Genomic DNA, 14,359 nt, shown 5'->3' on the forward strand with positions numbered 1-14,359 from the left:
TTGCTTATGATCCTTTATTTCTGTTGTTTACAGCCCAAACTGAGGGCTCTACAGCAAAAAGGTTTTTAATCTCTCTTTCAAAAGCCTTTCACATCCAGATGACTTTGATCTGGTCACTTTCTTTGCAAACCAAGTGAGAAATCAAGGAATGTGTGGGTCAGCCTCACATCTAGAGAGCCCTGCATTAGCGATGAAGTGTGACAGGGAAAAGAAGGAATCTCTGAACAGATTTAGTGAAACGAAGATTATTCTCTGATCTGATGATTATCTTTCTTGGTTTCTCCTATCTTTCTCAGAAATACTTGTGAGGTTTTTTTCACAGAGTTGAGATAGTACACATCAGGTGAACTAATCAGCATTGAGTTCAGAAAGAAGTAAAAGCAGTGAAGGGAGGAAAACAGCTACCTCTCAAAGTCCTTCAGAAAAAATGTTTAGATTTCAAATTTTACTGAGCTTTCAGTATATTTAGAATATTTAATCTGTGACTTAAATAGGATATTACCCTCTTAACTTGTATAATTGTAAATACTTGCTGGGGCAGGATCAGTGGTGACTAGTTGTCTTCTGCAGTGTTTTCTAGTTCAACTTGCTCAAACTGATAAAACTATTTTATTATGTCATAGCATGCAAACCTACAGCTATGTGTGTGTGTGTTGCTATATGCATATAGGATTCCTTCCAGCTTTGGAGCTGAACTGCCAGAGATTTTGAAACTACAGTGGGAATTCACATAACTTTCATAAGGAGATTGTTTATTAGAATAAACTAGTTCATTAATGTCAGCTGGTCCTTTTATGAGAATGTACAGCTTCAAAGCAAAACTTCTGCAAAGGTTTATAGGAGCATTAAAATGAATTGCAGCAGCTGAAATGACATTAAAAATTTATCAAAGTAAAAGATTTCTTGTTTGTATTTGGAACAGCAACATATCATGATTTTGAAGTAACAGAAACATTTCTGCCAGCTGATTTGTTTACAGCTAGCAGAAAGGTTGCTGAATTTTGTAGTCACATTTATACCAGGGCATAAAAGAGAGCACTGTTCCCTGGGAGTTCTTTGCTGAGACAAAAGGCTTTCTCCTGTTTGAAGTCGCCTCTGAATAAGAGAGCACCATGTCCAGGCTTATGGCAGTCTTGCAGCTGCACCACGGACCCATGCACCCTTGAATACCTTAGTCCCTTAATCTTCCCTTACAGATGACTATAATCACTGTTCTAGAAGATCAGCCTTCATATCTGGCTGGAGCAGAGTCAGTCATCAAATCTTGTGCTGTAGTCAGTAATTGTTTTATATATCTCAGTCAGAAGTCTGAAAGTAATCAAAAGGTGAAAGCATTTCCTCACATACCTGATGTTCTCAGGTGGTAAAAAAAAAAGGGATGTATGTTTCCATTGGTTTCTATGAAATTACCCAAATAGGCATACAAAACTCTCTTCTGTGTTCTTGAACCAGTGCAGGATTAATGATTGGATTTGTTGATCCTACAGGGCTTTTCCAACCTTAACATTTTTATGATCCTATGAGTATATAGAGGAATATATTACTATTTCTCAATTATTTTCTGTGGATTGCTGTTGCTTTCTTCTTCTTCCATGTAGTTTCCCACACTAGTTATTAGGAGGCCTGAGGAAAGGAGAAGCTTGTTTCCTAAACATACTGCTAAATAACCTCATACTTATCCTTGATGCCCTGATAACAGTGCTGTTGGGCCCTCTGCATCCCAGGAGGAAGATAAAAGTTCTAGAGATGCAGTGATCTACCAGTGTGTATTAGTTGCTATGAATGAATAGCACAGTTAATGAGAGTTAATAAATGATTTTTCAGTGATTTTAGTCCTTAAGATTCGTTTGGACTATTTTAATGCCTCTATATCAGTCTTACTGTAATCTTTCAAACCGTAATATTGCAGTACTTTTATTTACATTGGGTTGCAACAAGAGATCTGCTTCAAATTATTGCAGAACTATGTGGGAAGCAGGCTCCTGGAAACTGGCTTTTTTTACATTCACACTAGGTTGGTGTAGTATTTTGGTTCATGTTTCTTTCTGTTAAATGAGTGGGGTTTTGGATAAGTGGAAATGTTAGGAAATAACCAAAACGGTTTGTGTGGATTTTTTCTGTGTGTCTCTTCATCACTGTGCTTTGCCTCTTGTGCTGATTGTTGTGTATTATTTACTTAGAAAACAGAAGACATTTTTCATCATTGATTTCAGTCAAAATGTGCACCATGACTTCTTAAAAGTTGAATTCACATTTAGAGTCACAGGATTATTCTGTGACTCTGGTTTGTGTTCTGCTTAAACAGCCTTCCCGATGAACAGAGAAAAGGCCAGCAAAACCAAGCTTGCTGTGAATAGCCTGATGCTGCTGTGTTTCCCCTTGTCTGTGGGTAGCTGAGAACCCTTCATAGCCTTTTAAACCCACTTGAGGGCCTGCAGGAGCCCTTTCTGAGGCTAGCAAAGCCAATAAGGAAAGTGCTTTCTAATCTGTCCTTTGAGCTCTGATCTGCTCCAAGAGAGCTCCGCTCAACCTTTTCAGCTTGACTGAAGGCTGCCATCCCTGGGGATTCCTGCAGTCCATGCCCAGCCTGGGGGCTGACTGCTCCTTTCTGTGTGTGTCTCTGGCAGGGCTGCGGCGGCAGATCGCGCACTGCGTGCGGAGGGCGAGCGGAGCCGTCAAAAACTCCTTCTGTGACCCGGCCACCCAGCCCGGCGGGCGGCACAAGAAGTGCCACGAGCAGGACTGCCCGCCCAGGTAATGGCTTCTGGGGCTCTGGGGGTGGGAAACAGCATCCTTACTCAAAGGAAGCTTTCCTGATGCCAGGCTGGCATGGCATCTGCAGCCTTCCATGGTGCCACGGCGAGGGCAGCCACAAGTTGCAGAGCAAAGTGCCAGGAACCCTGTAATGAACAAATCAGAAGTCAGCCGTCCTGAGAGGTTTGTGAGTTACTGAGCAGTCTGTGCTGGAAATGGCAGAGATTGGTCTCTCATGTATTTAGATACTGGTTTTGTTCAGTTTGGGTATCGGTGTGCCTGAAGACCATGTAGGTTTTTATTTTAAAACTGTATTCTTGCCTTAGCTCAAGTGACCTAAGGATTAATGTGTGTTCCAAAAACAACTAGCAGAGCCTTTAGATGTTATTTCTCAGTATTTTTTAATAAACCTTTGTCCTTTTTATGAGAGGTGATGAGTAGAAATACTTATTTCTAAACCAAATTTTTATACTTTCTTTGTAACACAGTACTTGGCATTTTTTATTTTGTTCCTTCTTATTTATAACTTTGAGTGAAGTGCAGTTCTCTTAATTCAATGATCACATGGGAATAATTTTTTTCCTTTCTCATAACATTGTCTTAATTTATATTCATCTTTGGTTTTTCTGTGCTACCATTTTTCTGTGCTACCATTCTGTGCTACCATTTTAGCATTTAGTAGGGTAAGGAAGACTAAACATTCCAGGTGCCTGCAGAACTGTGGGCTTGTACAACAGGCACAGATTTGCTGAAAGAGATCAATATTGATTTTTGTTTCATGCTTTAGGTACTTTGGTTTTGTCTTCTGTTGTCTTTGAAAGTTGTTTATCATGCTGTTCACAAAGGTACACCAGTCTTTCCCTAGTAATTCTGTTTGAATCAGAACCAAATTGAAGCAGTGAGTCCTTGGGGTTCATTGTGTTGCATTTGCCACCAGTGAATTTCATGAAACTTTGATGTTAAAAGTTCTGTGTGATTGTTGGTTTTATTAGTTGTTTCCAAGTATCTTCATAACAGTATATGATGCTTCTGTGGGAATTACATGTTTGTGCTTGCAGCATGGTCTACCAGCTTTTCATAATTCTTTGTAGATTGCCAGGAAATCAATCAAAAGTAGACTAAACTTTTTATTATTTGACTAGTTTAGAGCTGGTGCTACGCATACACACTGAGGTGTTTTTTCATGGCACATATAAACTGTACTATCAACTAAAAAATTCCCAGTTAACTCAATTTATGCCATTTGTTCTAAGTGCCAACATTATTCAGACCTGCTGTTGAATGTGAGAGAGGACCATTTGTCCCTTGTTGAGCAGATTGCACAATGTCATATGTAAACCAAACTCTTCTGCAGACCAGGCAGAAAAGCCCTTGTGTGCTGACAGCCTGTGATGCTTCTTGAGCTCATTCTGTGCTGCAGGGAAAACCACATGCCACCCTTCTGAGGACAGCAAAATCACAACAAAGTGCAGTGCAGGAAAACCATATGTATTTAATTCTAGAGTCATGATGCATATTTGTTTTTCTCTTAGTAACACAAAAGGGACTGTAGGAACTTGACCAAGGGACTGAGTCCCTGTCCTGGCTCTCAGCAGGGCCTACATGCCTAAGGAGGAATAAGTCAAACATAGATCAGATTTCTTTGTAATGCTCTTCCAGCTTTCAACTGGTTTTAATTCAAGGCATTTCCAGACATTTTTATGACTTGTCTAATCAGTAACCTCCAATGAACCTCACTCATCCGGCCTCCCTCTGCAGCCTTGAAAAACTTGTATATAAAACTTCTTTGCAAGAAGTACCACAGCTCTAGTGCCTGGGTGAAGCACCACCACATTTTAACTGTTTTGGACCTGCTCTCACTGTCTTCTGTTGGTGGCCCTGAGTTCTTGTGTCACAAGAGATGGCCGCAAAGAACAAATTATTACTCACTCTTCCCAAGCCCTTCCTGTTGTGAATCTGCTCTCTGTTCCAGGCTGTAGTCCCAGCATGGGGTTAGTTGGTGTTCACTTTTCCCTGGCATATGTGGCACCTCTAATCCAGACAGGTGGTCACTAATCTTCCTTTGAAACTCCAGACAACTTGGTGCAGTTTGTTGGTTCTAAAGGAAGTCTGAATGCTGGAAGCAGGTGTGACTGTCCCTCATGGCATTATGTGGGATAACTGAGAGTCCGCGTGGAGCTGCTGAGGACAAAGTGTTCCCTAGAGAGGAAGCTAGATTCTGTGCCAGAGGTGAGGACAGTGCTGTTAAACACAGCCCTGCAGGAGACCTTTGTTTCGTGCTGCAGCCACAGAACTGAAATCATTGGATGAACTTGAACTTCTCAGCAGTGAGCCAGGTGCTTTATAGAAGGTTCTATCCAAAAAACGAACGATGGCTCTTCCCTACTAAATCACACTGATGAAAAACATGCTACTAGACCACTAAATAAGAAATAGATAATTTATCAAACAGAAGTTACAGACAAAGAATAAAGTGGTTGTGGCTCTCACAAACCAGGTCTTACCTCATTAATCCATTTCAGGAAGTCAGTTGTAAACTGTTTAAGTTACAGATTTAAAATTAAAAATTTAAATTGCTTCTGAGAAGTCTAAGCCTTAACATTCTTGTTTGTCAGCTGATTTTCTCTGTTTTTATTTTATGCTTATTATTACACTTTGTCCTAAAATAATTCAGAGGAAAATGAAAAGAAATTAAACATATCACAATACATGTATGCCGTGTTTTGATTCAGAACAAAATAAAGGTGGCTGGACAGCTGAGAGTTAAAATGTCATACAGCCACTCAGGGAGATTGCTTAGGTGCAGTGCATCGAGACTGTAGCACAAATGCCTGCTTTTTTCCATGTCATGCTATGGAGTATGGTTTCCAGTTGAGTGTTTCTTTGGTAGGCAGGTATTTAGTCCCATAGGTGTTAATGTTAAAATCAATGGATATTACTTGAAAAGAGTGAGATTTTAACTACTTATAGTGTTGTCAAAAATGTTTTGCTTTCCTCTGTAAAGAAATTGTCTGGAGACTTTTTAACTTCACTACCCAGTTGAACAGAGTAACCATAAATAGATTATTTTTAAAGTACTTGGAATCTGCTACTTTTTAGCTGTTGTTATTGCATTGTCCTGCTTCCAGACTGCTTAGTACACTTCCAACAGCATAATAAGAATGGGAAATCTGGTTTCTATTCCAATGCACAGAGTGAGAAGCCGTGCACCATTGGTATTTGCAGTGCCTGATGCTGAAAAAATACATTAAAAAAGCTAACAGTCTCTCTTTAGGTGTGACATGACATGATGGGAAGGAGGGAGCTTTCGGCCCCATAGCCCCAGAATTCCATGCTATTGCTTTTTCTACAGGATTCGCACATCATTCACCATGCATCTTCTATGTATAGCTGAGGACTATGTCAAAGTCTTTATGCTCTGCCTAATTTGCTATGAGCCTTAGAAACCCAGTTTATGAGGAGAAGATAAGTCTCATTTAAGGCAGCTGAATGCCACCTGAAAGAATGAGATTTTCTTCCTATCTCTGTCAATAAGCTTGATTGCAGAAGAGCTGAACACATACACCTGCAGCTCAAAACTGTCTGAAGTAATGTTATCACCAGACAGGCTGCTCTCTGTTCTGACAGTCTGAGGAAAAAGTGTTCATGCAAATTGATTACCTAAATCGTGCATTTTGCTTGTTTGTTTGTTTGTTTGCTACCACAATCTTTCTGTGCCATGCCTGCCTATGGAGATAAGACAGTCATTTCACTTTGCATCTGTTAATGCATTAATACCTAAGAACCAGGCAGTTGCTGTAGCAGTAAATATCAGAGGTAGAATCAGAAACCAGAGGTAGAAACAACTATTGGGTGCTGACTCCCATGAGGCTTTAGTGTCCACCAGCTTGTCCCAGTCTCTCACTACAGTCTTTAGCTTGGCTGGGAGATCCAACATCTTGGCCATTTCCTCTCAGAAGTTGCATATTTAGAGGTCAGATTGCTGTGTTAATTCTGGATGTGTGTTGGGCAGTCACATCCAGTTTTGGTTATGCTTCTGCACTTGGAGCAAAAGCTCCAAGATAAGCAGAGCCTGGCCAAGCAGTCACTCAGGTGTTACTCTCTTCTCTGTGGTCCAGAGCCTGCTCTGGGGCATCCTGTACCAGAACAGACAAATGGATGTTGGCTGTTTTGCCATCCTCGCTTTGCCTTTGTTCCCCTTGGCTGAGATGCCACAGTTCAGGTCCTCAAGCAGAAACCATAAAGAGACAGGAGCACAGGTGATTCCATGTCAGGTTTCTGACTCTTGGATAATTAGGCATATGCATGAAAAAAGGATATAAGGATGAAAATAGGAAAGCACAACATCAAAAATTCCAGTTAGTGTTAAGAGTAAATGTCCAGTTGGAGCAAATTTCTTTGAAGTTACCTGCACTGTGTGAGGAAGAAGTCTAACAGAAAAAATTACCTGTTGACTGTGGTTTTATTTTGATTCTGAAGATGGAATAGAATAAAATCTTAACTCTGGGATTTTTTAGCTGTGGAGCACCTGACTTTTTTGACTACTTCTACAGATTTTAAAAAGTGTTTTGTGTGCAACAGTTAATCACACGCCATTTCTGCTGCTCAAGGTAGATTCCGTGGTAAGCTCTGATAATTTTTGCGTGGAGATTGGTATTTCAATGTACCAATTGTTAAACCCTCAGTCAGAACCATTTGAAAATGCTGAGGGGGAAGAGGTGTCAGTTTAGCATATCTGTACCTCGAAATATGTAATCTGGTCCCATTAAAATTAATAGAGCAATTCACATATTTATGTTCCATTTGTGCGGAAATGTCAGCAATTTACAAGATTATAGAAGAGATAAAATTGTAAAGAAGATGCAAGAGATGATAACAACCCTGAAATGGCTTGATTCAGGTGGTGATAATTTACTCCTTTTTTTATTTTTTTTATTGCTGTGTTCGGCTGAGGTGTACTTACTTTTAATTTACTTTTTAGAATTCCTTTGTTGTTTGCAGACCTGGAAGAACAAGAAACAATCTGAAGGAAGGCAAGAGGAGGAGAAAGATATTTTGGGTAGATATTTTGGGATATTTTTTAGTTTAATTTGGAAAGATTAGTATATTTGAAAAAATATTTTGGGATATTTTTTAGTTTAATTTGGCCCAGAGACTTTACCACTGGGTTATGGTGGCAGTGGACTGCATTCTGGAGCAGAGTAGTCAGTGCCATGAAAGGCTTTGGGGTAGCTTAAAAGGAAATGCTGTATGCATAGATTACTAAACAGGAAGAAGATAGGTGTAGGTGCCACAGAGAGGACCAGATGGCTGCACAAATAAGCTGTATCTTGATGGCTCTGAGTCCTGGTCATTTGGGTTGTTTTTTCTTTAATTATTAGGAAGAGATACCAGTGCCTTCTGCATCAGTGTTAGTTCATTTGCAATGGAAGTAAAAATGAATTGAGGAACATGGAAACTACTGTAGGGAAGGGAGAGGGATTATCAGCAAAGACAAAGCATAAAAACTGTTATAAATCTGGATGCTGAATTTCCGTGTATTTATCAAAATAGGATTATTTTGTCTCTAAGTTCATGGATCTTAAAAGAAAAAAGAACAAACCAAAACCAATAGAATACTGTTGGTTGTAAGCCAAAAGCAATTTTTTGTTGCCTTTTTTAATGGAAAGGTGTTTGCAAAATATATTCCTACTTTGCTTTCACTATAAGGCTTTGTTGTGACCTACTTAAAAACTCTGGAACAAGCAATGTTGTTTAGGAGCATTTGTGGCATAGAGTTTAGAGCTGGGCCAGATTTTTTATGCAGCAACTTGAAGTTGTATTCTTGCTTAGGGCATGCTTAACTGACGGAAAAAAGCATTTCTTGGTTTGATGTTCCTTCCTTTTTTTTTTCAACTATAAAGATAAATCTTCATGTAAATGTCACAGTTGATGCAGGTGCTTCTCAAACTGTAGAAACCTGGAAATTTTTGCTCCCCTTTCTTATCACAGAAGGCAGATATGCAGGTGCAGAATCTGCTCTGGGTCAGCATGAGAAAAATAGTTGGATGGTGCTGGAGAAATAAGGTGAACCAAATGTAAAGAGAACAGCTCTTGTAGGTAAGGTGTTTTGTACTGGAAAATACTTTTATAGAGGGCAGTTACCCTCAGTTTGGTGGAAAACTGCATAGCACAGTATGGAAGACTGACTTTAGTAATGACAGAGACACATAAGGGTCTCGTTTCTACTTTGTTAAGGAATGAAGTACAGGAAAGTCCAGCCTAATGCAGGCCTGGACACCATGCCCAGAGGGACAGTGCTGCAGGGCACTGGTCCCATGCAGCGTAGCTCTGACTAACCTGGTTTTGGGGCTGTGTGCCTCACTGCTTCCCCTAATGGGAGAGGCCTTGTAAGGGAGATAACCCTTATGGAGAGCCAGTTTGAGTATTTGTGCAGTACTGACTGATTAGATGTGGGTAAAGGGACCTTTTCCACCTCTGTGCTGTCATTACAGACTCCCCAGAGATTCTCATTTGTTAACTCTTCTGTACTGAGCAATAAACAGACAAATAATGGGATAGAGTAAATAGATTACTTGCTGAAGTAGATTTGCTGGCAGTTCCTCAGATTTGAATTTGAAGGACTACCTACTCAGTAGATTTTTACACTTTATTGAATAATAATGCTTGTTGCCTACTTCTGTCTGGAAATCATGCCTACTTCTGTCTTCTCTCTTTCACTGACTGGCTGGTACTACAGCACAAGGTGGGTGGGAGAGCCAGAGTGATCTGAACCTTGTGTGAAGAGCTTATATCTGAGCCCAGATTTTAAATTACTGGTTCTTTTTCTTGCAGTCTCTGACCTTTTCCTTGATGTGCTTGTGGTGGGTTGTTGTCTGATGCTTCTCACCCTGCTGGTTTTCAGGTGGTGGGCAGGGGAGTGGCAGAAATGTTCGACCACATGTGGCCCAACAGGCCAGAAGAAGAGAACTGTACTTTGCATCCAGACAGTGGGATCTGATGAGCAAGCACTGGATGTCACAGAGTGCCAGCACCTGCTTAAACCAAAGACCCATCTGTCATGCAACAGGGATATCTTGTGCCCATCTGACTGGACAGTGAGCAACTGGACTGAGGTAAATTTATGTTAGCTGAAACACTGAACTTTTTCTCACAATGACTTATTGTAGTCAGCAGAGAGGACCAAAAACCTGCTGTTTTGCCTTTTAAAATTTTTTCTAGAGTACTTTTCTATAGTTTAATGTCTTCACAAATCCTTTGTGCAGAAAAAAACCCCAGCCCTACATCCTAAAGACTTCAAAAAGTGTTGCATGTTAACTTGCTGAGCTTTTGGGACTGTAGAACACGTGCTTAGTGCTAGAGTTTGTGTGAGAGCAGTGGCTGCTGTGTGCCAGAATAGGGGGGATGACTACTGTCATCTCTGCAGCTCAGCAAAGTGTTTTTAAATTCTTTACATTCCTGTCTCTTGCATCTAAGACTCTGCCTTTTTTCCCATAGCTTTGGGAACAAATGGGAATTGTTCAAAGCTGCACCAGGAGACATTCAGATTGGACACTGGGAAGCATTTCTCTTTTGGGAGGGTGGTCAAACCCTGAAACAGGCTGCCTAGGGAGATGTTCAATGTCCCCAGCCTGTCAGGGCTTAAGAGAGCATTTGGACAGTGCCCTTAGCAGCATGCTTTAACTTTTGGTCAGCCATGAAGTGCTCAGGCAGCTGGAGTAGGGATTGAGGGTTGAGGGCTGACTGTCGAGGGTGACTTCCAGCTGTAAATACTGTGTTCCCTTCTTGTTTGAAAACTCCACTCTCATCTTTCTCCTCAGTCTTTTTTTTTTCATTAGACTCTGCTATGAGAACAGTCACATACTGAACTAAAAAAATCTTGTGACTCTATTGGATTGGTTTATGCTGCTCACAAACCATCATCACAGAATATTGATTTTTTTGTTAAATGAAGTTAATGTTTTAAATACCTGTGAAAAATTAGATTCAGCTTACATGACTAGCAGTACAAGTATATAGGAATGGCACACTGCTTGTGCTCACGTGCTGTTGGATTATATTTACAACTTACTGATAAAAATGCATTTTTACATCTGCAGAAACTTGAGAGAGAGCATAGGACAGATGTTTCACCTGCACAAATGACAGGAGCTGATGAAACTGTCTACTGTGAGGCTACATGGTTGCTTTCCTGCTCCTGCTGCTGCAGAGCTGATGTTATTTTACAGCTGTGAACAACAGAGTGCTCCGGCAGCACAAAGTTACTGGTGTTTCTACTGTGACCCAGACTAGCTCTAAAATGAGTTAAATATGTCAGGGGCAATAAAGTCCTGGGAAGAGGAGAGTTCTCACTTCATGTTGACCACCTGGTTAGGCTTCCTTGCTTCTTAGAAAGAATTCTTCCAGTAGGTTTTTTGTAACATCTCCACTCTGATTCATCCAGCCTTAATATCTCCAACCAGAGAAATGTGATTTTATAAAATCCTTAGTTGAGGGAGAGCTGCTGAAGGCATGGCTGTACCTGTAGGCCTGAGGAAGAAAGACATCACAGGAAAGCTGGATCTCCTTAGCTGCTAGCACTCTTTATATACAGCAGTGCTCTCATTTAAATAAAAACCAGGTTGGCTAATTACTTTTGGTAGTCTCTAATTGAGGGCAGACATGCTAGTAGCTCTGGCAGCAGTTCATGGTTGTACTAAGACTGAATGAAAAATCCATTTCATAAAGTCAGCAAGGGTCTGTGAGCTGCATGGATCAACCACAGCAGGTTTGTGGCACTTTGAGCAGCACTGAGCCAGTCAGGTGTGGGTTCAGTTCCAGGTTTTTAGTCTGTTTTTTATAAATCTGGTGGAAAAGGTATCGGCTAAATAACTTTGTGAGTCAATGAAGAAATCAAATTCTATAAAATTAATTTAATATTTTGTCTTTATCATGTAGTCTTTTTTCACTACTATTTCCCCAAGGTGACATTTACTTTTGAAAAATTTGGAAACAGCTCCATGGTAGCGGAACATCACTAGAATGAAAAGCTTGTTCTTCAGGAAAAGCTTTGTAATTTATTATTTGTCATGATCTTCTTTATTATAAACAAATACCATCTGATACTTCTGTGCAGGGAAGGTACATTAATTCTATTTCATTTGCAGTGCACTGTCACTTGTGGTGGTGGAATAAGGACTCGTAATGTCACTTGTGCCAAAAATAATGATGAGCCATGTGATAGTTCCAAGAGACCAAACTCTAAGGCCTTGTGTGGTCTTCAGCAATGCCCTTCTGTTGGAAGATTTCTGATTCCCCCACAGGCACCCAGAAGAGGCAAGATCATAATCAGAAAAACAACTGCTGATCCTGAACGGAGTCTTCCTCGCAGAGTACCCAGACCAAACCCCAGATTCCATACAACAACAAAAATACCCCAGCATGAACCTGCAACTCCCTGTTTGCCTACGTCCTCTGGTTTGGTCAATGTCTCAGGAAAAAAGGGAGCAGCCAACAAGACATTACAAAGTAATTTTGCTGACTCAAGTGATGTTTACAATTACCCAATTGTTTCTACTGAAAATAGCTCATATCAAAATAGTACTTCATGGCCTTTTCATAATAGCTTAAGTACTGAAGTGATAAGGCATGCTGAAAACACTTCTAAAAGTGAGCCAGTTTCTACTGCAGAGAGTGAGATGCAAAGAAGCGAGGACACTCCAGTTTCCTCTTTTACCAGTAATCCAGAAATAACTTCCAGCTATGATTACTTAACTGAGGAACCTGACAGCACTGATGGGCCACTTGGAGTCAGCAAGAAAGCAGTTGATCTCTTTTACAGCACAGAACTCAGTCCTGAAATCAGGACCAGAAGCACAACCTTGGACACTGCCTCTCCTGTCACTCAGAATGAGAGTGTGACTTCTCAGACCCCACCAGCATCTCATCACCAAGACCTTTCTGTGCTCAATCCTGTTAGCAGAGCTGCACAAGGGCTGGCATTTCCAACAGCAGCAAACCATGTCGGTCTGCAAGTTGTTGTGCCTGTTGTAGAGGTAACAACCCCACCAACACTGGCTACAGAAATGCCCACAGAGCTTGGTCATGCACCAAGAGACCAGACTGATGGCAGAGAAGAAATAGAGCTGCCTGACACCGTAATCACTGGCAAACAATCTTCAGCTCCCAAGCATGCTCTGGACAACCAAAGTGCAGCATCTGAGGGTGTTTTAATGAATGTCACAGACAACAGCCACGCAATAACATCCAACAGTTTGCCCAGTGATGCCTACTGGATAGTAGGCAACTGGAGTGAGGTAAGTTATTTTTTGCTTATAAGAAGTGGAGAGTGTGAACAGCTGTCTGAAACACTGCTGGGAAAATGGAATTTCTTAGTATGTCACAATTTTCTGAAATCAGTATCATACACATGAAATATTTATCACAAAAAATAAGTGGTAACTTGGGATATCTAAGATTAGGTTTCTTACAGAGAATGAATAGAGTCATCATGGGGCCTGGCCATAATTTACCAACTTTTATTTAATACCCTTCCCATTTTAGTTTTATGTAAACAGAGTTCTTTTTATGCTAAAGGATTTTATATTTTTGAACTCCTGATACCTAAAGTGAGAGATGTTGGTGTCTGAACTAATCATCTCATTTTTTGATAGCCTTTTCTACCAAGCTAAAGAGGGTCAGATCTGGAAACCTCCTAGCATTGATCTGCCTCTGTGTCTCAGTACTGATGGAGAATGCTGTCCAAGGTCTGTTTCTGTGTACCTGTTTGCTCTTGGGTCTGCTGGGAATGATTCATAACCATAGAAATGCAGAAATTCAGGGCCAGAAAGGACAGCATGAGATTACTAAATGTATCTCATGTCAGTGGAGGCATATCTAGACCCCTGAGATGGTGTTGAATGCCGACAGTGGGTAAGACCCCTGCTCTCCTCAGTGCATGAGCACTTGTTCAGGACATGTACTCCTGATGGCAATTTGAGCTTTCATCTTGTGCCTTCCTGTGACCAGGTGAGAATGGCCTTAGCTTCCCATGTTTTAGTGGGACAGGTGAAGCATTCCCTCCTGCACATATCCCTATAAGAGAAGACCTGCATTTAGATCTGCTTGAGTGTAAGACCCTGTAAGAGAAGATCAAGGGAATAGTTGTGGCCCCAAGCCCCCACAGCCTGAGCAAAGGCCTGTTGTGCAGAGATGCTACTGTCCTACTCGTTCATTTTCCACCTTGAAATATTTTCCTTATACATAGCAAACATCTTCCATACTGAAAATGAGGATTCTCTTTTTTTATATGCAGACTATGGAGGAAAATTATCTTCTTAGTAACTCTTTAGGGGTCTGGCATCTAAATTCCTTTGAGATTTTCCTTGTGTTCTCTAAATATCTGGGGGCTTTGTTTTTCTTGTCTGATCTTGCTTCAGTTTCATCACATATTTTTTATCAGTGCTGTTCATTGTAGTCCCAGTGGACACATGGCATATAAAATCAACTAATTATTATCATTTTATGTATTACCCTCTTTGTGAATGCAGAAATGAGATTTGTCTTGTTTTGTAACCATCTTGCTTTGATGTATTCAATTTGTGGTCTATTGTAAATGCTGGATCCC

General features: G+C 40.6%; 1 protein-coding gene across 1 annotated transcript in view; it reads left to right on the forward strand.

Annotated features, from left to right (window-relative positions):
- Nucleotides 1–14,359, forward strand: part of ADAMTS12 (ADAM metallopeptidase with thrombospondin type 1 motif 12) — a 147,680-nt gene that overhangs the window by 116,942 nt on the left and 16,379 nt on the right. The window contains exons 17-19 of the mRNA XM_059874058.1: nt 2,628–2,754; nt 9,659–9,869; nt 11,901–13,049. Of these exons, the coding sequence (XP_059730041.1) occupies nt 2,628–2,754; nt 9,659–9,869; nt 11,901–13,049 (1,487 nt within the window). The remainder of the gene's footprint in view (nt 1–2,627; nt 2,755–9,658; nt 9,870–11,900; nt 13,050–14,359) is intronic.

This window comes from Haemorhous mexicanus, chromosome Z (genome assembly GCF_027477595.1).
Source record: "Haemorhous mexicanus isolate bHaeMex1 chromosome Z, bHaeMex1.pri, whole genome shotgun sequence".
Taxonomy (NCBI): Eukaryota; Metazoa; Chordata; class Aves; order Passeriformes; family Fringillidae; genus Haemorhous; species Haemorhous mexicanus.